Source organism: Anolis sagrei, chromosome 4, assembly GCF_037176765.1.
Source record: "Anolis sagrei isolate rAnoSag1 chromosome 4, rAnoSag1.mat, whole genome shotgun sequence".
Taxonomy (NCBI): domain Eukaryota; kingdom Metazoa; phylum Chordata; class Lepidosauria; order Squamata; family Dactyloidae; genus Anolis; species Anolis sagrei.
Genome location: NC_090024.1, coordinates 245475811 through 245499928, shown reverse-complemented (window position 1 = coordinate 245499928; position 24118 = coordinate 245475811). Strand labels below are relative to the sequence as shown.

At 46.1% G+C, this 24118-nt stretch overlaps 1 protein-coding gene across 1 annotated transcript in view; it reads left to right on the top strand.

Moving 5' to 3' along the window:
* CTNNBL1 (catenin beta like 1) overlaps positions 1-24118 on the top strand; it is a 209361-nt gene that overhangs the window by 74078 nt on the left and 111165 nt on the right. Inside the window, exon 5 of the mRNA XM_067468297.1 lies at positions 12744-12839. Coding sequence (XP_067324398.1) covers positions 12744-12839 — 96 coding nt within the window. The remainder of the gene's footprint in view (positions 1-12743; positions 12840-24118) is intronic.

Sequence of the window (24118 nt, the reverse complement as noted above, 5' to 3'; positions counted from 1 at the left end):
GTAACTACAACTCCCAAATGTCAATGTCTGTTTGCCCCACACTCCATGTGTGTGCATATTTGGGCATATGGAGTATTCGTGCCAAGTTTGGTCCAGATCCATCATTGTTTGAGTCCAAAGTGCTCTCCAGATGTTGGTGAACTACAACTCCCAAACTCAAGGTCAATGCCCACCAAACCCTTCTAGTGTTTTCTGTTGTTTATGGGAGTCCTGTGTGCCACATTTGGTTCAATTCCATCGTTGGTGGAGTTCAGAATGCTCTTTGATTGTAGGTGAACTATAAATCCCAGTAACTACAACTCCCAAATGCCAAGGTCTATTTGCCCCAAACTCCATCTGTGTGCATATTTGGACATATGGAGTATTCATGCCAAGTTTTGTCCAGATCCATCATTGTTTGAGTCCAAAGTGCTCTCTGACTATTGGTGAACTACAACTCCCAAACTCAAGGTCAATGCCCACCAAACTCTTCTAGTGTTTTCTGTTGATCATGGGAGTTCTGTGTGCCAAGTTTAGTTCAATTCCATCATTGGTGGAGTTCAGACTGCTCTTTGATTGTGGGTGTACTATAAATCCCAGCAGCTACAACTCGCAAATAACAAAATCAATTTTGTTGAGTGAAGGACATACATTGGGTTGTTAGTTGTACTGTGTCCAAATTTGGAGCCAATTCGTCCAGTGGTTTTTGAGTTATGTTAATCCCACAAACGAACATTACGTTTTTATTTATATAGATTTCTTTACTAAAACCTATGTTTCCTGCCCTTTATCACGAGGTCTTGGAGGCAGCTGGGGAGCAAGGCAAGAGGAGCCCTTTAATGCATTGAAACCATTGACACAGGATAAAGAACATATTGAAAAGCTGAGACATTAAGAGAACTTAAAAGATTAAAGCAATTAAAACATACAATGTATTTGCAGAATAAATTAGCCCCCGGAGGCTTTAATTAAAAGAAATGTTTTGATTTGGCATTGGAATGAAATCGCAGAAGAACAGAGCGGGAAGAGATTGTAAGGGTTATCCGGCCCTTTTCCTTTACTAAAATATATGTATCCTGCCCTTTATCATGAGGTCTGCACAGCAGAGCTCATGATAAAGGGCAGGATACACATATATTTTAGGTAACAATACATACAAACCAATCAATATCGGTGACAGTGAGGTTCCACAGCTGAGGTGCCTTAGCAGAGAAAATCCTCTCCCATATCTTCTCTAAATGCATGGCTGTATATGATGGTGAAAGCAGGATAGTGAGGATGGTGTAGGAAGTGGAGGGATAGCCCATACTCCATAAGACAGGAGCAGAATTCAGAACGATCTACACAGATGAGAGAGATGATTGGCCAAAACACAATGAAGCTCAACAGAGACAAATTCAAAAGACTCCACTTAGGCAGAAAAAGGGAAATGCAAAGAGACAGAATGGAGGACGATGCCTGGCTTGAGAGTAGGATGTGTGGAAAAGGTCTTGGAGTCCTCATGGGGAGGAAGGGGAACATGGACCAAGAGCGGTTTAAAAAGCTGGGCATGTTTAGCCTGCAGAAGAGAAAGCTGAGAGGAGACATGATGATGGCCATGCATAAATATGTGAGGCGAAGTCAGAGGGGAGAAAGAGGGAGCAGGCTTGTTTTCTGCTGCCCTGGAGACTAGCACACAATGAAGCAATGGCTTCAAACGACAGGAAAGGATTTTATTTATTGTGTCAGGAGCAAACCAAACAGTTGTGTTGCATTTTTTAACAAACAAACAAACAAACCACAAAGTTTGCAAGCTTGATAGTTGATTAGATGTCCTGGAACTTTTGGTCATTTCTGTTGTTCATTTCTTATCTTGGCACAGTTCATAGAGCAGTTGTTTTTTAACAGTTGACATGCCTTCCATGTTGATTGAGATTATTGTCATGGTTGGTCCTGAAAAGGTCCGTTGGTTGTTTTGCTTGCTTGTTTGCATGTTGCAAGTCACTTCTGGTCGCTTCTGGATTCCCCGTGAACACAAGAACTTCCTAACTGTTCAGCAGTGGAACTCTCTGCTCCGGAGTGTGGTGGAGGCTCCTTCTTTGGAGGCTTTTAAGCAGAGGCTGGATGGCCATCTGTCAAGGGTGCTTTGAATGCAATTTTCTTGCTTCTTGGCAGAATGACCCACAAGGTTTTTTTCCAATTCTAGGACTCTATGAAATCAACTTGTGTGAGAGAATGAGCTGTCTATGAAGACGTTGCTCAGGGGACGCTTGGATGTCTTGCAATACTGCGAGGAGGCTTCTCTCATGTCCCCCAACAGGAAAGGAGATTCCCCGTGAACACAAGAACTTCCTAACTGTTCAGCAGTGGAACTCTCTGCTCCGGAGTGTGGTGGAGGCTCCTTCTTTGGAGGCTTTTAAGCAGAGGCTGGATGGCCATCTGTCAAGGGTGCTTTGAATGCAATTTTCTTGCTTCTTGGCAGAATGACCCACAAGGTTTTTTTCCAATTCTAGGACTCTATGAAATCAACTTGTGTGAAGTTAGTGCTGGAGGAGAAGTCTATAGTTTCTATAGACTGATAAAAAGACAAATAAATGCGTCTTAGAGCAAATCCTTGAACGAGGGCCCTTCCCATAAGACATGGGGAATATTGCATGCGTAAAAAGACATGGGGGTGGTGACGGCCGACAGGGAGCTCTGGCGTGGACTGGTCCATGAGGTCACGAAGAGTCGGAGACGACTGAATGAATGAACAACAACAACAACAGAGCAAATCAAGCTGAACTTTCCCTAGAAGCCATGATTCCTGACTTGAGACTGTTGCCCTTTGGTCATGTCATAAGAAGACTTGACTCACTAGAAAAGACAATAATGCTTGATAAGGTCACAGGAAAGGAGGCATAGATGGGTAGACTCCATCAAGGAAGCCGTATCTCCTGTGGATGAGAGGTTGGCCTGGAGGTCTCCATAAGTCAACCTGATGGCAAACAGCAACAAGAGCCAATCAACAGCCATGATTACTAAGCTGAGGCTGTTGTCCCTTGGCCATATCAAAAGAAGGCAGGATTCACCAGAAAAGAGACTGATTATTGGGAAGGTGGAAGGCAGCCAGAAAAGAGGAGGACTCTACTGCAGGTGGATGGACTTCACCAAGGAAGCCATGGCTGCCTTGACTTTGCACTGAGGACAGGGTGACTTGGAGGTCTCTCATTCATTGGGCTACCATAAATCGGAGTGAACGTTTGACAGCAGCTATGAACAGCAAATCCCTTCAAGCTCCAAGGCTGCAATCTCTTTACGGCTTTGAATGCCATCACCATTCATCAGCCCCTTCTCCTTCAGTATGGGCCTGCTTCATCCATCCTCTGCAGCCTTTTGAAAGTAATTGTTGTGTCACGAAGAAGCTCTGAGCTTAGAACGTCCCTGATGACGCAAGGGGCTGCTGAGTGTCTTTTTTACTCGTGCAACATTCCCCATGTCTTACGGGAAGCACCCTCCTTCAAGGATGCCGTAATCCACCTTCTTGCTTCCTTCAGATCAGCTTCTTTTCCTTTTCCTCCGTCTTCCTTTGGCAGACAGGAATGTTGAAACCTCTGCACCCCAGGCAGCCCAATTGGGATGCATAGATTCCCTGCAGAACAGAAGAGTATTGATCACATTGAAAGAAAGACATCAAAGTGTATATGAGAGAGAGGAAACTGCATTGGTTGAGTGCGCCTTGGAGATGAACCTACCTGTAGTGAGGTGTTGCTCCATCTTTTTGCTGGCTTGCACACCATTCTCAAGGCAATCCTTGCCTGAACATTGGGAAATGCAATGAAGAATGTCAGGAGGTGCTGCAGGATTCTCATGTTTGGTGTACACTTGTTGTGGCCTTGTAGCTAGAAGTCAGCTCTAACATATTGTGATGTTATCATGGGATTTGCTTGGCCAGTGTCCTCACAGCAGATCTTGCATCTTGGCCATCATAGAAGTTCGATTCCGCTTTGGTTAGACCACACCTGGAATATTGTGTCCAATTCTGGGCACCACAATTCAAGAGAGAGATTGACAAGCTGGAATGTGTCCAGAGGAGGGCGACTAAAATGATCAAGGGTCTGGAGAACAAGCCCTATGAGGAGTGGCTTAAGGAGCTGGGCATGTTTAGCCTGAAGAAGAGAAGGCTGAGAGGAGACATGATAGCCATGTATAAATACGTGAGAGGAAGCCACAGGGAGGAGGGAGCAAGCTTGTTTTCTGCTTCCTTGGAGACTAGGACGCGGAACAATGGCTTCAAACTACAAGAGAGGAGATTCTATCTGAACACGAGGAAGAACTTCCTGACTGTGAGAGCCGTTCAGCAGTGGAACTCACTGCCCCGGAGTGTGGTGGAGGCTCCTTCTTTAGAAGCTTGTAAACAGAGGCTGGATGGCCATCTGTCAGGGGTGATTTGAATGCAATATCCCTTCTTCTTGGCAGAATGGGGTTGGACTGGATGGCCCATGAGGTCTCTTCCAACTCTTTGATTCTATGATTCTATGAATGCTAGAACTGGAAGAAACCTCAAAGGTCATGCAATTGAACCCCTTTCTGCCACATAGGAATCAAAGCACTCCCAATGGAGAGGCATCTAGACCCTGTTTAAAAGCTTCTAGAGAAGGAGAATCAACCACTCTCCTTCTGTCAAACAGCTCTTACTTTCAAAAGGTTCTTCTGATTTAGGTAGAATTCCTTTTCTTGTTGCTTGAATCCATTGCTCCTTTGTGTCCTAGTTTCCAGAGCAGCAGAGACCGTGCAGGGTCCTTTCTCAAAGAGATGTCCTTTTGAGTATGTGAACATGATGGTCATCATCATCACTGGTGTTCCCTTGTATCCGAGTACAATTGCCTTTCAAGTGTAGGGTCTTGGTGGTGGGTCTGTAGGTGATTGTAGAAACCAATTCTTGATCTACATGTTTTTTTTCACATGAGGACATTGGTTTCCAGATGTAAGGCGGTCCTGGTCAGTGCTGGCTTGATGCACCTTCTTCCTCTTGACAGGTTTCTCCCTTCTGCCCTCCATTCGTGCCTCTTTGAATTCCACAGCATTGCTTGTCACAGCAGACCTCCAGTTAGAATGCTCAAGGGCCAGGTCTTCCCAGTTCTCCTTTGATGGCTATGCCACAGGTCTTAAGGTTGACTTTAAGCCCATCTTTCCATCTCTTTTCACTGTCCACCAACATTCCTTTTTCTATTCTTGAGTTAGGAGTAGAGCAAGCGCTTTGGGAGATAGTGATTGGGCATTCGGACAACGTGGCCAGTCCATTGAAGTTGACGGTGAAGAATCATCGCTTCGACACTCGTGGTCTTTTCTTCTTGCAGAATACTGACATTTGTCCACCTATCTTCCCAAGAGATTTGCAGGGTTTTTCAGAGGCCATGTTGATGAAATCAAGCCATAAGTTGAGTGTGACGTCTGAAGACGGTTCACATTTCACAGGCATATAACTGGATTAGGAGGACAATAGCTAAATAAGTGTCATGGTTTCCCTATGAACGTTCCGATCCTCAAACACTCTCTTCTGCCTTTGGGAGAATGCTGGATTCCCAAAGCTGAGGTGGTGTTGTATTTTGGTGTCGATGTTGACTTTGGTGGAGAGGTGGCTGCCAAGGTCGTGGAAATGGTCAACATTTTCTAATGTTACAGCATTAGAAAATGTTTCTGGCATTGCAGAGAGATTGGCTGGTGACTGTTGAAAGAGGACTTTGGTTTTCTCAGTGTTCAGTGAGAGGCCAAGCTTTTTGTATGCTTCTGCAAAAGTGTTCACAGTGACTTGTAGGTCTCCAAACTACAAGAGAGGAGATTCCATCTGAACATGAGGAAGAACTTCCTGACTGTGAGAGCCATTCAGCAGTGGAACTCTCTGCCTCGGAGTGTGGTGGAGGGTCCTTCTTTGGAAGCTTTTAAACAGAGGCTGGGTGGCCATCTGCCAGGGGTGATTTGAATGCAATATTCCTGCTTCTTGGCAGAATGGGGTTGGACTGGATGGCCCATGAGGTCTCTTCCAACTCTTTGATTCTATGATCCTTCTGAATGAGCACACACTACGTTATCATCAGCATATTGGAGTTCTATAATAGACTTGGTTTTGGCTTTCAGCCTGCTCAGGTTAGAAATCTTGCCATCTGTCTGATAAATGATTTCCATGCCCGTTGGTAGTTTCCCATCAACAATGTGCAGTATCATAGTGATGAAGATGGAGAATAAGGTTGAGGCAATAACACATCCCTGTTTGATATCTGATTCCATCTTTAAAAGGTCAATTTGGGATCCATTGCTGTCCAAAACCATTATGTTAATGTGGAGGAGCCGCAGGATGTTCACAAATTTGTCAGGACATCCAGTTTTTTGGAGGACCTTCTCTTCTCCATGATAAACAGTTCCCTAAGCTGCTCCTCAGAGGAACTCCTGGTTTCCAGACCTTTGAAGCCCTCTGAAGCTGAGAGAATGGGACATGCCCAAGGCCATCTTGGGGTTTCCATGGCTGGAGTTGAATCCTGGACTACAAGACAGACAACTTCACCAACTGGCACACATGATAAAGAAGAGCCGATTGTGGTTGCAAGAAGGGAGAGGAGCATCAGTCCTGAGCTGGAAAGCCATCTCCCAGCCTTTGAAATGAGTCTCAACTTTTCAGAAGGACAGTTGGAACAGAGCTGTAGGAGCAAGAGCCTACTTTTCCAGCCCAGATCTGGAGGCTGCTATGTAGGACACTGCAAGAAAGTGGGTTGCCTTTTGTGTGTCCTGTGGTAAGAAGAGGTCACGATTGATCAGCTTGCCTTGGAGAATAGTCAAGTAGGTCTAATGAGCAGCAAGGCGGCCGAGTGCGTTGTCTGCTGGAATGATGCTGCGGAGGAAGGGAAGGGAAGGAAAGAGCGGAGATAATGAGGGAAATTCTCCGTACAGTACCAGTCGAGACCTGGAGGGCGGGGAGGCGGAGTTGCGGTTGTCTATAAGAATTCCATTCCCCTGACCAGAGGCCCCATCCCGCAGTCAACTAATTTTGAATGTGTCTACCTGAAGGTGGGTGACCGGGACAGAATAGGGATTCTGTTAGTGTACCGCCCACCTCGCTGCACTACGGTCTCCCTACCTGAGCTAGCAGGGGTGGTCTCGGGCCTGGCATTGGAGTCCCAACGGCTCCTTGTGCTGGGGGACTTCAATGTACATGCTGAGACTACCCTAGTAGGAGCGGCTCAGGACTTCATGTCTTCCATGGCAACCATGGGGCTGTCCCAACAGATATCTGGCCCCACTCACAGTGCTGGACACACATTGGACTTGGTTTTCTGTCAGGGATGGGAGCAGAGTGGCGGTGTTGAGGAGTTATCCATCTCTCCGTTGCCATGGACCGACCACTATCTGGTCAGCTTTAGACTTACTGCACCTCCCAACCTCTGCAGAGGTGGGGGACCCATTAAGTTGGTCCGCCCCAGGAGGCTTATGGATCCGAATGGATTCCTGACGGCTCTTGGGGATTTTCCCGCTTCCTTGGTTGGTGATCCTGTTGATGCCCTGGTGTCTCACTGGAATAGGGAGATGACTAGGGCAATAGACACGATTGCTCCGGAACGTCCCCTCTCAAGTAGCCGAGCTAAACCAGCTCCTTGGTTCACCGAGGAGCTGGCAGCAATGAAGCGAAGGAAGAGGAGACTAGAGCGCGTGTGGCGTTCGGACCCGAGCGAGTCAAATCGAACACGGTATGTCGCCCTTCTCAGGGCATATGCCGTGGCAATAAAGGCGGCAAAGAAATCTTTCTTTGCGGCCAATATTGCGTCCGCAAAGAACCGTCCGGCTGAGCTGTTTCGAGTTGTCAGAGGTCTATTAAATCCCACCAAGTCGGATGGGAACCCTGACAACTCGACGGCCCGCTGTGAAGCTTTTGCTCGGTTCTTTGCGGACAAAGTCGCTTCGATCCGTTCCGACCTGGACACCATGTTAACGGCAGTCTCAGAGGATGTAACACGAGCATCTGCTTATCCGATTTCGTTGGATTCATTTCAATTGGTGAAACCTGAGGATGTGGACAAGATGCTTGGAGGAATGAGGGCTACCACATGCATCCTAGACCCCTGCCCATCCTGGCTTCTAAAGGAGGCCAGAGGGGGATTGGCCGAGTGGGTGGAGGTGGTGGTTAATGCCTCCCTTCGGGAAGGCAAAATTCCAGCCAGCTTAAAACAAGCTGTGATAAAACCGCTGTTGAAGAAACCATCACTGGATCCCACTCAATTCGTCAACTTTCGGCCTGTTTCCAATCTTCCCTTCTTGGGCAAAGTCCTGGAACGTGTGGTGGCCTCACAACTCCAGACATTCTTGGTAGACACTGATTATCTAGATCCGGCACAGTCTGGTTTCAGGCCGGGACATGGTACCGAGACAGCCTTGGTCGCCTTAGTGGATGATCTGCGCAGGGAGCTAGACAGGGGGAGTGTGTCCCTGTTAGTTCTGCTGGACCTCTCAGCGGCCTTCGATACCGTCGACCACGGTATCCTTCTGAGACGCCTCGCGGGAATGGGCCTTGGTGGCACTGCTCTGCAGTGGCTCAGGTCCTTCCTAGAGGATCGTACTCAGAAGGTGTTGCTGGGGGACAACTGCTCTACCCCACAACCATTGACTTGTGGGGTCCCGCAGGGCTCAATATTGTCCCCCATGTTATTTAACATCTACATGAAGCCGTTGGGAGAGATCATCCGGAGTTTCGGGGTGCGGTGTTATCTGTACGCAGATGACGTCCAACTCTGTCACTCCTTCCCACCTACTACTAAGGAGGCTGTTCAGGTCCTGAACCGTTGCTTGGCCGCTGTATCGGACTGGATGAGGGCGAACAAATTGAAATTGAATCCAGATAAGACAGAGGCACTCCTGGTCAGTCGGAAGGCCGAACAGGGTATAGGGTTACAGCCTGTGTTGGACGGGGTTACACTCCCCCTGAAGACGCAGGTTCGCAGCTTGGGTGTGATCCTGGACTCCTCGCTAAGCTTGGAACCTCAGGTTTCGGCGGTGTCCAGGGGAGCATTTGCACAACTCAAACTTGTGCGCCAGCTGCGCCCGTACCTTGGGAAGTCGGACTTGGCCACGGTGGTCCACGCTCTGGTCACATCCTGGATTGATTACTGCAACGCGCTCTACGTGGGGTTGCCCTTGAAGACAGCCCGGAAGCTTCAGATGGTCCAGCGCTCGGCAGCCAGGTTGCTAACTGGAGCGGCACTCAGGGAGCACACCACCCCTCTGTTGAGCCAGCTCCACTGGCTGCCAATCCGCTACCGGGCTCAATTCAAGGTGCTGGCCTTAGCCTATAAAGCCCTAAACGGTTCTGGCCCCGCTTACCTCTCCGAACGCATTTCCGCCTACGAACCGACTAGAACATTAAGATCATCTGGGGAGGCCCTGCTCTCGATCCCGCCTGCGTCACAGGTACGCTTGGCGGGGACGAGAGACAGGGCCTTCTCAGTGGTGGCCCCTCGGCTATGGAATACCTTGCCAGCTGACATCAGACAGGCACCTTCGTTGCTGGCGTTTCGGAGAATGGTCAAGACCTGGCTTTACGAACAAGCGTTCGGCTAAGCAATGCAACTAACTAAGGAAGACGGTAACTGAACATAGGAACGGCACAATGACTATGAGAATGGATCTGACTTTAACGGAGGCGCTATATATGTTGTTTGTTGATTTGTCTGTCTATGTTAATTGTTGTGGAGCGACGTTGTCGTCCCGGTTGTTGTATTGCCGTGTTTTTAATTGCACTGTAAACCGCATTGAGTCGCCTGTCAAGGGCTGAAATATGCGGTATAAAAGTGAAGCAAATAAATAAATAAATAAATAATAAATAAATTGGGTGCGCCTCTGTGTTGCGGCTGCAGCATCCCAGCCCTATTCTTTAGTCTGCATTGGCACAAAGAGACCACTTGCTCTATCGAGTTTGCAACAACGATGTGGCATCCGTTGATTAAATCCGTTTGTTGCAAGCTGGTTTAGGTTAGCCTCTGCACAGCGCCTTGGCAATTATTCCCACGTCAACCAACGGCGGTGCAATAAGAACGGGTCTATTTCTGAAGCTGTATTTATTTTTTATTTTGTGTCAGAATCATTGCATACATAATTATAATACTAATAAAAACAGGAGCACAAGTGGCTAAATATCTTTTGACCAAAAACGGGCAACAGCAACGGCATTGTCTGTAGCCTCCAACCATTCTTCCACTGTACATGAGGCAGGGCAGAGTGGACAAGCATACAGATGCAGAGTTGTCTGTTCTGCTTCACAGTCACACAAGGTAGGTAGTGCCATTGTGCCAGGTTGTCTTTTGACCATTATAATCATCATAATGTTGACCCCACATTTTTTTAGCATTGACAAACTCAAAAGATTCCTGGACTGACAAGAACCTTCACAATTTGAGCCTCATTTGCACACATTTTAAGATGGTTGTTTTGTACAGAAAACAGCATTTTTTTCTAGGCAGAAAGCTGTTTCCTATGCAGAAAATGTAGGCTGGAATATGATGCCAAATGCGCACGTCTTTGAATTGCATTGAAAACAACACTGTCTTTATAGGAAACATTGTATTATTTTGCACGTGTATTACATTGTATCATATGACAGGAAATGCTATTTTCTGTAACCATTTACTGTTCTTGGTGCAAAACAACCACACCTGAGTGAATTTTGTGCAGAAGGAAGTCCTGCCCCCCCCCCCCAGTGGTGCAGCAGGTTAAACTGCTGAGCTGCTAAACTTGCTGACCGAAAGGTCGGTGGTTCACATACGGGAAGCAGGATGAGCTCCCGTTGTCAGCCCTAGGTTCTGCCAACCTAGCAGTTCGAAAACATGCAAATGTGAGTAGATCGATAGGTACTGCTTCTGCGGGATGATAAGGGCACTCCATGCAGTCATGCCAGCCACATTGAAGGCGTCTACAGACCATGTCGGCTGTTCAACTTAGAAATGGAGATGAGTACCAACCCCCAGAGCTGGACATGACTAGACTTAATGTCCAGGGGTACCTTTACCTTTACTAAGAATTTCTAAAATTATGCATCGCTTTCTTTGTTACAGTATATCCTTAGGGCCAGATTGCTTTAAAAGTTCCTTTCTTTTTTTAAAAAAAAAAGTTGTTTAAAAAGATAAACATGGATGTGTGTTGCATTTACATCTAGGTTTCTTCAAGGCTGAGGGAACGAAGAAGGGAGCATATGCTTTCTTAGACCGAGTCTGAGTCATGCATCTGAGGAAGAAGGCTTGCTCTGTGAAAGCCTGTGTTCCCGACTTCATTCTCTGAGCGAGTCTCTGAGGTGCTGCAAAGATCCCTTTGCATACTGATGTTCCAGACTTAACAGGGCCATGGCTTTGAATCCTTGATTTCCCTTCGAGTGGGGAAAGCGTGGAATGAGAACGACTTCTCTACTTACCTGACTGGCTTTGGTCCATCCTGGAAAAAAATGCGGGAAGCATGCCTCTTTCTTTCCACTGCAGCCCCACTGGCGCAATTTAAGGGGATGACCGATAAAGCCCTATGCAGCTGACCTCCAGGTTGCATGAAGGACCATATTGAACCCTCTGCAGAGAGCCTTCTCTTGGCCCCATTACCATCACTGGTGCATCTATTAGGGGCACAAAAGACAAGTTATTCTCAGCAGAGGGTAGAATTGCACCCTATCTTCCTATGAGCAGAACCCCAAAGGGCGCACCTGAAAACCTAGTGTTAAAAAAAGTTTTTTAATGAAATAAGTTACCATATTACCCATATTTATTCAAGTCTAATACACACTTGCATGAGCAGATAATAACAAGAAACAAGAAATCCTTAAGCATAAATGTTCAAAGCAGGGCTTCTCTAAAATGAGGACAAGCACTTAGCATGATTCTAAATGATGCTACATCTGACTGTATTTTCCATGCTTGGAACTTTTAAGCCTTTCCAAACACTCAGAAACTGGTTTCGCTTTCCTTAAGCACCCCTTATCTTTTTCTGTTGAAGCCTGGCAGGACACCGAAGTCATTGCTCGGCCTGTCTGTTTTGACTAATTTCCGCCCGCCTATCTATATGCTTATTAGTTTCTGCAGGTGGTTGTTGTTTTCAAGCCCCAAATCCTGGGAACTCTCGGAGCTATTCAGGGAGTAAACCATCATTCTCTTGGAACATTCTCATGGGAAACTACACTTGGAACAGGTGCCTCTATGTCATTCTCTGCATCAATATCACTGACCAAACTATTGCCATCTGGAACCGCATTTACATAATTCCCCACATCCAAAGCACCCTGATCCTGAAACACAATCACAGGCTGATCTCCAACACCTTGGGGGTCAGGTATCTTGTCTTGCTTTCACCTCTGTTTCTAGATTTCTGTAACTCAAGGTGTTTTAGCTTGCTGCCTCCATGTGGACACTACTTTCCCCTTCTTCCTGAAAGAAGCCTTTGTTGTTCTCATTCTTCTCTGTTACCTACCTAACAGTCATGGGTCCATGGACCGTAATCAGTTGTTATTGTTGTTGTTTTATTGTTCTCTATGGCCCTTTGTTTGAGAAGGGAGCGTCATGAGGCCTCTCTCTGTCTCAAGATAACTGACACACAGATATCAGAGTTAGGTTGCTGTTTTTGTATGTCCATCCTTTGATCCGAAATGTATTCCCTCCAGCAATGAAGCTAGGTTTGTACCTTCTTGAGCCTTTCCAGAGCCTCCTGTGTTTCCTCCCACAAACTCCCATATAGCACTGCTGGCCCGCAGTGCCATTCTTCGTCCTTGTTTCCCTTAACTGGCTCCACATGTCTCCATCGCAGTGGTGGACCTTCTGCAGGAGCTGACCGACATCGACACTCTCCACGAAAGCGAGGAAGGAGCCGAAGTCCTCATAGACGCCTTGGTGAGTCATGCTGAGAAACTCTCTCCCCACCCTCTCATTTTATTGTCAGAGCCATGTAAGAGTAATAGCAGGAGGGCCAGGAAGCAACGTAATTTTTCTAACATACCCTAACCCCCTCCCATTTCCCCAAATATTTCTATCTTCAACCATGTGTTTCCAAGAATGGTGACCAGGTGGCCAGGTGTGATTTTGTGTCACTTGTGGTCAACATTTTGTCTGTTGAAAATAAGAGGTACTTAGGGTGTGGTTGGGGGGCTTCTGGGGGTAGTTGTACATAGTTTGGGGGGGATTTATAACATAATTAGATTAAGATAAAATTCAGAATGATTTGACGATGCACTTGGATCACGATTTTAGTAAGGAGACGCTGTAGGTTATGTTTTTATGGCTTTGTTTGTTTTTTCATATTATACTAGCCGTCCCCTGCCACGTGTTGCTGTGGCCCAGTCTGTTGATCTGGAAAATAAAGTAATGATAAAGTGTTGGTTTCTAATATATGTAATGTCTTGATTCTTGTGGCTAAACAGTATTTCTTGCTGTTTCTTTGTCAGTGTTGATGTGGAGAGTGTCTGGTTTGCCTACTCTGGAACATGCAGGATATCTTTGTCCTTCTTTAGGGATCACTTTCAAATCTATGATACTGCATCTGTCATATACATATGTATGTGTGTGTGGATGGCTGGATGGTCTTTGATTATGTTTTCTTGCCCTGGTGAAGGGAGTTGGACTGGATGGCTTTAAGGCAGCATTTCTCAACCTGGGAAGTCAAGACCCCGAGGGGGGGGGGGGCACCAGGGGGGTGTCGGAACAGTCACCAAAGACAACCACAAAACACAGTATTTTCTGTTGGTCATGGGGGTTCTGTGTGGGATGTCTGGCCCAATTCCATCATTGGTGGGGTTAGGAATGCTCCTTGATTGTAGGTGAACTATAAATCCCAGTAAATACAACACCCAAATGTCAAGGTCTATTTCCCCCAAACTCCATCTGTGTTCATATTTGGGTATATGGAATATTCGTGCCAAGTTTGGCCCAGATCCCTCATTGTTTGAGTCCACAGTGCTCTCTGGATGTAGGTGAACTACAACTCCCAAACTCAAGGCCAATGCCTACCAAACCCTTCTAGTGTCTTCTGTTGGCCACGGGAGTACTGTGTACCAAGTTTGGTTCAATTCCATAATTGGTGGAATTCAGAATGCTCTTTGATTGTAGGTGAACTATAAATCCCAGCAATTACAACTCCCAAATGACAAAATCATAGTTTTTTGAGTGATGGTCACTCCTTGTGTTGTGAGGCGTTTTGTTGCCAAATTTGGTGTGATTTCGTTCATTGGTTCTTTTGTTTTTAAGGTACTCATTACACATAGAGCATTTTTATATAGATAGATAGATAGACAGACAGACAGACAGACAGACAGATAGATATAGATGTTAATAGTAATGTTTTAATTGTATTTATAATCTGTTTTTAATTTGCATTTTATAGTTGTGGAAGCATCGAATTGTTGCCGATTGTGAACCACCCTGAGTAGCCTTCGGGCTGAGAAAGGCGGTATATAAATGTGGCAAATAAATAATAAATAAATATTTTTTTGCAAGGTTTTTGGACAAACATCACATGAAAATTGTGTAATTTTATTTAAAAAAATGGGGAAGCGGGGTTTTTGGTGGACTTGGAAGAATTATAGTTGCAAACAAGGAGTCCAAAATCCATCTGTAATCTGTGGGCCACAGGCTTCACTAGTCTTATGTAAGGCTGTCTCTTTCCCTTTGTTCAGCCATAGATGGCAATGCATGGCCATGGATGATCTCCCAAATTTAGTTCTTTGATTCAGTGATCCTCCTTCCCTCCCTCCTTCCCTCCCGGCCCCGTCTTCTCTCTTTCATCCCTTGTTATTTATTTGCAGGGATGAGACTGTCACTCTTTGAACATGTAATGAGATGATGTGAGTCATTGGAAAAGACAGTAATGCACAGCTTGCTAGAAGGTGGTTGCCAAAGAGAAAGATTCTGTCACAGGTAGAGAGGCTCCATCAAGGAAGCTGTAATTGCCACCTGGGATTCGCAAGATCTGAATTGAGGACTGGGGCCCTGAGAGGTTGCTCATCCTGGAGTCGGCACCAGGAATCATAGAATTGGAAGAGACTTGGTGGGCCATCCCTTGCCAAGAAGCAGACAGTTCTGCTATTGAACAGCTCTTTCACACAGTTATGAAGTTCTTCCTCATTAATAGGAGCCTAGTGTCTAGATCTAGGGAAGTAATGCTCCCCATGCTCTATTCTGCTCTGGTTAGACCACACCTGGAATATTGTGTCCAATTCTGGGCACCACAATTCAAGAGAGATATTGATAAGCTGGAATGTGTCCAGAGGAGGGCAACTGAAATGATAAAGGGTCTGGAGAACAAGCCCTATGAGGAGCGGCTTAAGGAGCTGGGCATGTTTAGCCTGAAGAAGAGAAGGCTGAGAGGAGATATGATAGCCATGTATAAATATGTGAGAGGAAGCCACAGGGAGGAGGGAGCAAGCTTGTTTTCTGCTTCCCTGGAGACTAGGACGCAATGGAGCCATGGTTTCAAACTACAAGAGAGGAGATTCCATCTGAACATGAGGAAGAACTTCCTGACTGAGAGCCGTTCAGCAGTGGAACTCTCTGCCCCGGAGTGTGGTGGAGGCTCCTTCTTTGGAAGCTTTTAAACAGAGGCTGGATGGCCATCTGTCAGGGGTGATTTGAATGCAATATTCCTACTTCTTGGCAAAATGAGGTTGGACTGGATGGCCCATGAGGTCTCTTCCAACTCTTTGATTCTATGATTCTATGATTCTAAGCAGGAAAATCGCATTAAAAACACTCCCAACAGACGGCCATCCAGCCTCTGCTTAAAAGCCTCCAAAGAAGGAGCCTCCACCACCACCGGAGCAGAGAGTTCCACTATTGAACAGCTCTCTCTCACAGTTATGAAGTTCTTCCTCATGTTCAGGTGGAATCTCCTTTCCTGTCATTTGAAGCCATTCTAAACGATGCTTCATCTGACTGTATTTTCCATGCTTGGAACTTTTAAGCCTTTCCAAGCACCCAGAAACTGGTTTCGCTTTCCTTGAGCAGCCCTTATCTTTTTCTGTTGAAGCCTGGCAGAACATTGAAGGCATTGCTCAGCCTGCCTGTTTTGACTAATTTCCATTCTTTACTTCTGCAAAACACATATGCATTATGCAATCATATGATTAGAATCATAGAATAATAGAATGATAGAGTTGGAAGAGACCTCATGGGACATCCAGTCCAAACCTATTCTGCCAAGAAGCAGGAATATTTCATTCAAACACCCCTGACAGATGGCCATCCAGCCTCTGTTTAAAAACTTCCAAAGAACGAGCCTCCACCACACTCTGGGGCAGAGAGTTCCACTGCTGAATGGCTTTCACAGTCAGGAAGTTCTTCCTAATGTTCAGGTGGCATCTCCTTTCCTGTCATTTGAAGCCATTCTTCTGCGTCCTAGTTTCCAGAGCAGCAAAAAATCAAGCTTGCTCCCTCTTCTTTATGACTTCCCCTCACATCTTGATCCCTGGCCCTCATGTCTCCTCCCAGCCTTCTCTTCTGCAGGCTAAACATGCTCAGCTCTTGAAGCCATTCTTCTCCAGACCCTCCTCTGGACACATTCCAACTTGCCAACATCTCCTTTTAGTTGTGATATGCCGAATTGGATACAGTGTGATTCCAGGTAACGTGTTCTGACCAAGGCAGAATAAAGGTGGAGCATCACTCCCCTGGATCTAGGCATTAGACTCCTCTTGATGCAGACCAAAATCCCATTGGCTTTTTTTGCCACCACGTGACATTCCTGGCTCATGTTCCCCTTCCTCCCCACGAGGACTCCCAAGAACTTTTCCACACATCCTACTCTCGAGCCAGGCCTCATCATCCCCCTCATCATCACCCCCCATTCTGTCTCTTTGCATTTCCTATTTTCTGCCTAAGAAGGAGACTCCTCTGGATTCCACCAGGAAGTTCTTCCCAGTGTTTTGGTGGAATCTCTTTTCCTGCCATTTGAATCCATTGCTGCATTGTGTCTTAGTCTCTGGAGCAGCAGAAAGAACCCTGCTCCTTCCTTTGTAGAACATCCAGACCTTTGACCATTTTACTTGCCTTTTTCTGGATACCTTCCATCTTGTCTTTCTTTGCTTGTGGTGATCAGGACTGGTTTATTGCAGGTGACCAAAGGAGAATAGAGTGGGACAATCTAGGCACTATCCTTTGCAGGCAGCCTAGACTTTCATTGGCTTTTAAAGCTTCTGCATCACGTTGTTGACTCATGTTCAGCTTGCAGCCTGGATCCCATTCACATGGACTTTTTTCAAGCCAGGAGTTTCCAATGCAATTCAGTGACAAAACAGGGAAGCAGAAGGTTGGCTGGATGGCCACGGGTTGGGAGGGCTTGGATTGTGGATCCCTACATGGCAGAAAGGGGCTGGAGTAGACCTCAGGGGACTTCAAGGGATGGTCCTGAGTCCCTTTCAGGAGATAGAGTGGAATATAAACATATTATTATTATTATTATTATTATTATTATTATTATTATTATTATTATGTGAAACACCACAAGATGAGTCCACAGCAGTCACTCTGCTGGTTTTTGTATTGGATCACACGTCGGACACTTCCCAAGTGTCTAAGGCTGTGTGATGTATCGACGAATCATGCGTGCAGATCCCAGTAAGGTGGCCTTTTGCAGTTGGCAGATGGTAATTTTATCAGCACCTATTGTGTTTAAGCCCAGGCCAAGGTCTTGAGGCACTGCACCCAGTGTGCCGATCCCCACTGGGGCCCCCTTGACTGGCTTGTGCCAGAGTCTTTGCAGTTCGATCTTTAAATCCTCATATCGTGTCAGCTTTTCAAGTTGTTTCTCTTCGACCCTGTTGTTACCTGGGATTGTGACATTGACAATCCTTACTTTGTTTTTTAACGCGATCATGAGGTCAGGAGTCTTGTGCTCCAAAACTCTGTCTGTCTGAATTCTGAAGTCCCAGAGTAGCTTGATGTCGTCGTCGTCGTCTTCTTCTTCATCATCATCATCATCATCATCATCATCATTATTACAGTGTTCCCTCGCTATTTTATGGTTCACTTTTCACAGACTTGCTGTTCAGTCTGAATCCGGAAGTCCCAGAGTAGCTTGACATGTTCATTCTCTGTAACTTTTTCCGGCTTGTGATCCCACCAGTTCTTTGTCGCAGGCAGATGGTGTTTGTGGCACAAGTGCCAATGAATCATCTGAGCAACGGTGTTGTGCCTCTGCTTGTAGTCCGTCTGCGCGATCTTCTTGCAGCAGCTCAGGATGTGATCTATTGTTTCATCTGCTCCCTTGCAGAGTCTACACTTGGGATCTGTCGTCGACTTGTCAATTCTGGCTTTGATGGCATTGGTTCTATTGGCTTGTTCTTGGGCTGCCAGAATCAGGCCCTCCTTTGTCTCCTTTTTCAGAGTTCCATTTGTGACCCGCAGCCATGTTTTTTCTTTGTTGTTGTTGTTATTATGGCTATTCCTATTGATTATTATTATGGATTATTATTATTATTATTATTATGGCTATTCCTATTGACGTAGCCTGGCATGTAACTTTGTAATAGAGCAGTGTTACTCAACCTTCCTAATGCCATGACCCTTTAATACACTTCCTCATGTTATGGTGACCCCCCAACCATAAAATTATTTTTGTTGCTACTTCGTAACTGTCATTTTGCTGCTGTTGTGAATCGTAATGTAAATATCTGGTATGCAGGATGTACGTTCATTCACTGGACCAAATTTGGCACAAATACCCATTGCGTCCAAATTTGAATACTGGTAGGATTGTTGGGGGGGGGGGAGGTTGATTTTATCCCGTAGGAGTTGTAGTTCCTGAGATTTATAGTACACCTACAATCAAAAAGCATTCTGAACTCCACTAATGATGGAATTGAAACAAACTTGGCACACAGAACTCCCATGACCAACACAAAATACTGGAAGGGTTTGGTGGGCATTAACCTTGAGTTTTGGAGTTGTAGTTCACCTCCATCTAGAGAGCACTGTGGACTCAAACAATGATAGATCTGGACCAAACTTGGCACAAATTCTCAGTATGCCCAAATGAGAACACTAGTGGGATTTGGGGAAACAGACCTTGACATTTGGGAGTTGTAGTTGTTGGGATTTATAGTTCACCTACAATCAAAGAGCATTCTGAACCCTACCAATGATTGGATTGAGCCAAGCTTCCCACACTGAACCTCCATGACTAACAGAAAATACTGTTTTCTGATGGTCTTTGGCGACCCCTCCAACACCCCTTCGCGACCCCTCCAGGGGTCCCGACCCCCAGGTTGAGAAACACTGCAATAGAGCCTTCCTTCCTTTTGGGAATCTTCTGCTGGGGACCAGGGAGGACTTCCTGACTTTTAGAAGGGATGCTGGCCAAACAGCCCAAGTATTCTCATCACTCCCCATGTCAAATGAGCTGTAGCCAGAGGAGGAGCAGCCTTTCTGGTGGATTTCGCTTCTTCCCGGTGAGGCCACAGAGGGTCAGGGAGCTTTCTCTGGAGGAGCTGAGCCAGCGGCAGCCTTGTTGTCATCCTCTGCGGTTGCCGTCTTTCTTGCCTGGCTGCTGTGTGATGTTCGCGCCAAAGGTTAATGACGGCTGCCCTGGATGCATTCTGCCGGCCGGCCTCTGGGCTGCTTTAATTACTGGCTCTTCGTTACAAGGGCAGCGGAGGGTTTGGGGACAAGAGAAGGGAAGGCGTTTGCATGCTGGATGCAGATGTGTTGGAGCTCTCTCCCGCAGGGAAGCAATCAGCCTCCACAAAAGCTCCCTTTGTGTGTCGTGCTTTCTTCCAGCCCTGTTGACGGTGGCCCAGATTTGAGAGGATTTTGCTGTTTGCCACATCTGAATCACCCCTCTTTATGTGAGAAAATTATGAGCTCTCCCTGTGCATCTGAAGCGAGGCTGGCTGCAAAGATGTTGGGTTCCCATTGTGGGCAGGGATCCAGGTTCAGACTGTAAGGGAGCTCTGAACTCTGGATTCAGTGAACATTGAAGCAACCATCTGCTTTCACCAGGACGAGAAAAGGAGGGTTTTGTCTACCTAAAAGGTCCAATTCCAATCAGTGCTTTGCTGTTCTTGTCTGCTGGAAAATTAGTGACCTTATGACTGAGAGGCCTTCAGTGCATCTTGCAAACTCAAAGGCATGACAACTTTCATGACTCAGTCCACTTGCAAAGTGGCATAGAAGCCCCTTGGATTGAAAAAATGGGGTTTGGTGAGTCTCTTAGGCAGCAGAGCTTACGGCACACTAATGCTGAAGGCAGAATAGAAAGACTAGCCACGTCCCTGACACACAGTCTTGCAGAGAAAAGGCCCACACTTAAGTAAAAACATAACAATATCTTCAATGTATTGTCAAAGGCTTTCATGGCCATACAAAAGCTGACCGGCACAACCTGGGGATCACAACCAGACCCAGTGAAGACAACTGCCCTTGCGCTATGCTACTCTGCTGCTGAGTACGCATGCCCAGTGTGGAACGCTAAAACAGTGGATGTGGCTCTTAATGAGACATGCCGCATTATCATGGGGTGTCTGCACCCTACACCACTGGAGAAATTACACTGTTTAGCCGGTATTGCACCACCTGACATCCGCCAGGAAGTTGCAGCCGATAGTGAAAGGACCAAGGCAGAGACATCTCCAGCTCATCCCCTGTTTGGGTATCAGCCAACACGTCAGCGACTTAAATCAAGAAATAGTATTCTAAGATCTACAGAGACACTCACTGGAACACCTCAGCAAGCGAGAGTCCAAAGGTGGCAGGCTCAAACCCAGAACCTCAACTAATGCCTGATACCAAATGAGAGACTCCCCTCTGGGCACACAGAAGACTGGGCAACTTGGAAGGCGCTGAACAACTGCGCTCTGGCACCACAAGATGCAGAGCCAACCTCAAGAAATGGGGCCACACAGTGGAATCCACGACATGTGAGTGTGGAGAAGAGCAAACCACTGACCACCTGCTGCAATGCAACCTGAGCCCTGCCACGTGCACAATGGAGGACCTTCTTATAGTAACACCAGAGGCACTCCAAGTGGACAGCTACTGCTCAAAGGACATCGAATCAACTACCAAGCTTGCAAACTTTCTGTTTTGTCTGTTTCTTTGTTTTGTTAAAAATGTAATACAAATTTCTGGTTGCTCCTGACACGATAAATAAAATGGCCATAATGACTGGGTTGTTGTGAGTTTTCCGGGCTGTATGGCCATGTTCCAGAAGCCTTCTCGCCTGACGTTTCGCCTGCATCAGTGGCAGGCATCCTCAGAGGTTGTGTGGATGCCTGCCATAGATGCAGGTGAAATAGTAGGAGAGAATGCTTCTGGAACATGGCTATATATTTTCGAAGGCTTTCATGGCCAGAGTCACTGGGTTGTTGTAGGTTTTTTCGGGCTGTATGGCCATGATATAGAGGCATTCTCTCCTGACGTTTCACCTGCACTTTGGCAAGCATCCTCAGAGGTAGTGAGGTACCTCACTACCTCTGAGGATGCTTGCCAAAGTGCAGGTGAAACGTCAGGAGAGAATGCCTCTAGACCATGGCCATACAGCCCGAAAAAACCTACAACAACCCATGGCTATATAGTTTGGAAAACTCACAACAACCCATAAAAATGCGTTTACTCACAACTTGTTCATAAACACACACAAGCGTGTCTTCTTAAGGCAAGGTGAAAGAATAACAGAGTTCTCCATAGCATCAGGAATGATGAAGTGCCTTATCTAGGGACATCTGCTCCCATGTGCTTAATGACAAAGGGTCAGAGGGGAAAAGATAAATGGGCCACCAAGGAAAGAAAAGAGTATTTTCAGTAACTCAGGAAAAAGAGGGTATGAGCAAACAAACAAACAGGAAGTAAACAACCAACATCCGTTTGAACTACGGACTATGACTACCAGTGAGTTCAGCATGCAAAGGTTGATCTCTCCAACAAAATCTGCTTCCTAGATTTTATTATTTATTTATTTAAAAGTTTTGTATACCGACCTTCTCACCTCTTTTGAGGGACTCAGACCAGTTTCCAACCATAAAATCACATACAGTCAGTAAAACAACATAATTCATATTACAATAACACATTAAAACAGCAAATATATTCAATAACTACAATGGCCAGTCGTCATACTAAAATTGATTGTACATCATCTTCCATCCATATCTCAGGGTGTTGGCTCACTCGTCGAATGCCTGTCTCCATAACCACATCTTCACCTGTTTCCTGAATGTCAGGATAGAAGGGGTGGTTCTGATCTCCAGTGGGAGAGAGTTCCAGAGTTGCGGGGCCACCACCGAGAAGGCCCTGTCCCTCATCCCCACCAGACGCGCTTGCGAGGCCGGTGGGACCGAGAGGAGGGCCTCTCCAGACGATCTTAATAATCTTGATGGTTCATAGGGGAGAATACGTTCAGAGAGGTAAACAGGGCCAGAGTCGTTTAGGGCTTTATAGGTTAACACCAGCACTTTGAATTGTGCTCGGAAGCTGACTGGCAGCCTGTGGAGCTGGTGTAACAGCGGAGTGGTGTGCTCCCTGTACCCAGTCCCCGTTAGCAGTCTGGCTGCCGAGCGTTGGACTAGATGTAGCTTCCGGGCAGTCTTCAGAGGCAACCCCACGTAGAGAGCGTTGCAGTAATCTCAACGGGATGTAAACAAAGCGTGGACCACCGTGGCCAAGTCAGACTTCCCAAGGTACGGGCGCAGCTGGCGCACAAGTAGATGGGACTTCTGTAGGCAAAACTCTCTTCCAGTCTTACCTCCATCAGGGCAACTTCTAGATGTGTGACTAGCCCCCTTTCCCCAAAGGAGGAAGTTTCTATTTTTGGATTATTTCCAACTTTGGTCAAAGGAAACTCAACTGTATTTGCTAAATTTCTGCTGGAAGATGGAGTGTGAGCCACGTCCGTGTCCACTCAGGCTTATGTACAAAGAAGAGATGAATCTCCAAATCTCAGAGAGTCAACCAGGGCAGACGTGTTCCGTGTGATGTGGCTGCCGTTCTTTGCTTTTCTAAACAGTGCATCTGATATCCCCAAACCAACCCCCGGGGACCCATTATATATATTGGGAAGATGTGTTCCAGGATCTTTAATACTTTATGTTTTGGAAATTACGTTCAGAATGGTTCGCTCGCAGTAACAGAAGCAAAAATGTATTTAGACTACAAAATCGATTATAATGCCATTGTCATTATATGATAGTGTATTTACGTTTATTGTCTTAGAGAGTGGAACAAAATACAAAAGAAAATATCATTTTAAGAACTTCCTCCAGTCTCACTACTTGTAAGAAGAGAGGCTTTTCATCCACTGAATTTTTAAAAAATGATGTTTGGGCAGTTTTGCCCCCAAATCATGCAGAAAGCCCTCCATCCCACCCCCACAAACATCGCAGAATTACCTCTGAATATCTGTTTTCCTCTGCAACATCACTTCCTAAGATTTTTTTGAGACTTATTGCAGACTGCAGTGGAGATATTTGGTTTTGCAAGTGCAAACCTAGGATGGATTTGAGGAGGAAATGGCCCTCCAAATCTGGCCAGGCTACCTCTAGGCAGATACCCTCACTGATTGACTTTGCAGCTTCAAGCTTGCTCATTGCAACATTCACACTTGCTTTAAATAGACAAGGGTTCTTTTTCCCACCCTGGACATTATTTACTTAGGTGTGTTTATTGTAATTTTATATTGCTATATTGTCTTTTGATTTATGTAATTGCGTTATTATTGTTTATTATTTGCGTTTTCGGTTTTGTTTTATTTCATGTAATTGTTGTTTTGGGCTTGGCCTCATGTAAGCCGCACTGAGTCCCCATTGGGGAGATGGAGCGGGGTACAAATAAAGATTATTATTATTATTATTATTATGATCCCTCATAGCCCAAGGATGATGGTCTTGGTGGTGTGTCCATAATGGCTGTGGAGCCCTATTATTGACCTGCATGTTCTCCAGACAGAAGACAGCCCCAATCAGGGTTCACTTTACGTGCCTTCCTCTTGCCACGTTTCTCCCTTTCACCCTCCATTCATGCCTCTTCAAATTCCGCAGCACTGCTGGTCACAGCTGACCTCCAGTTAGAGCGCTCGAAGGCCAGGGCTTCCTGGTTCTCGGTGTCTATGCCAGAGTTTTTAAGGTTGGCTTTGAGACCATCTTTAAATCTCTTTTCCTGTCCAGCAACTTTACATTTCCCGTTCTTGAGTT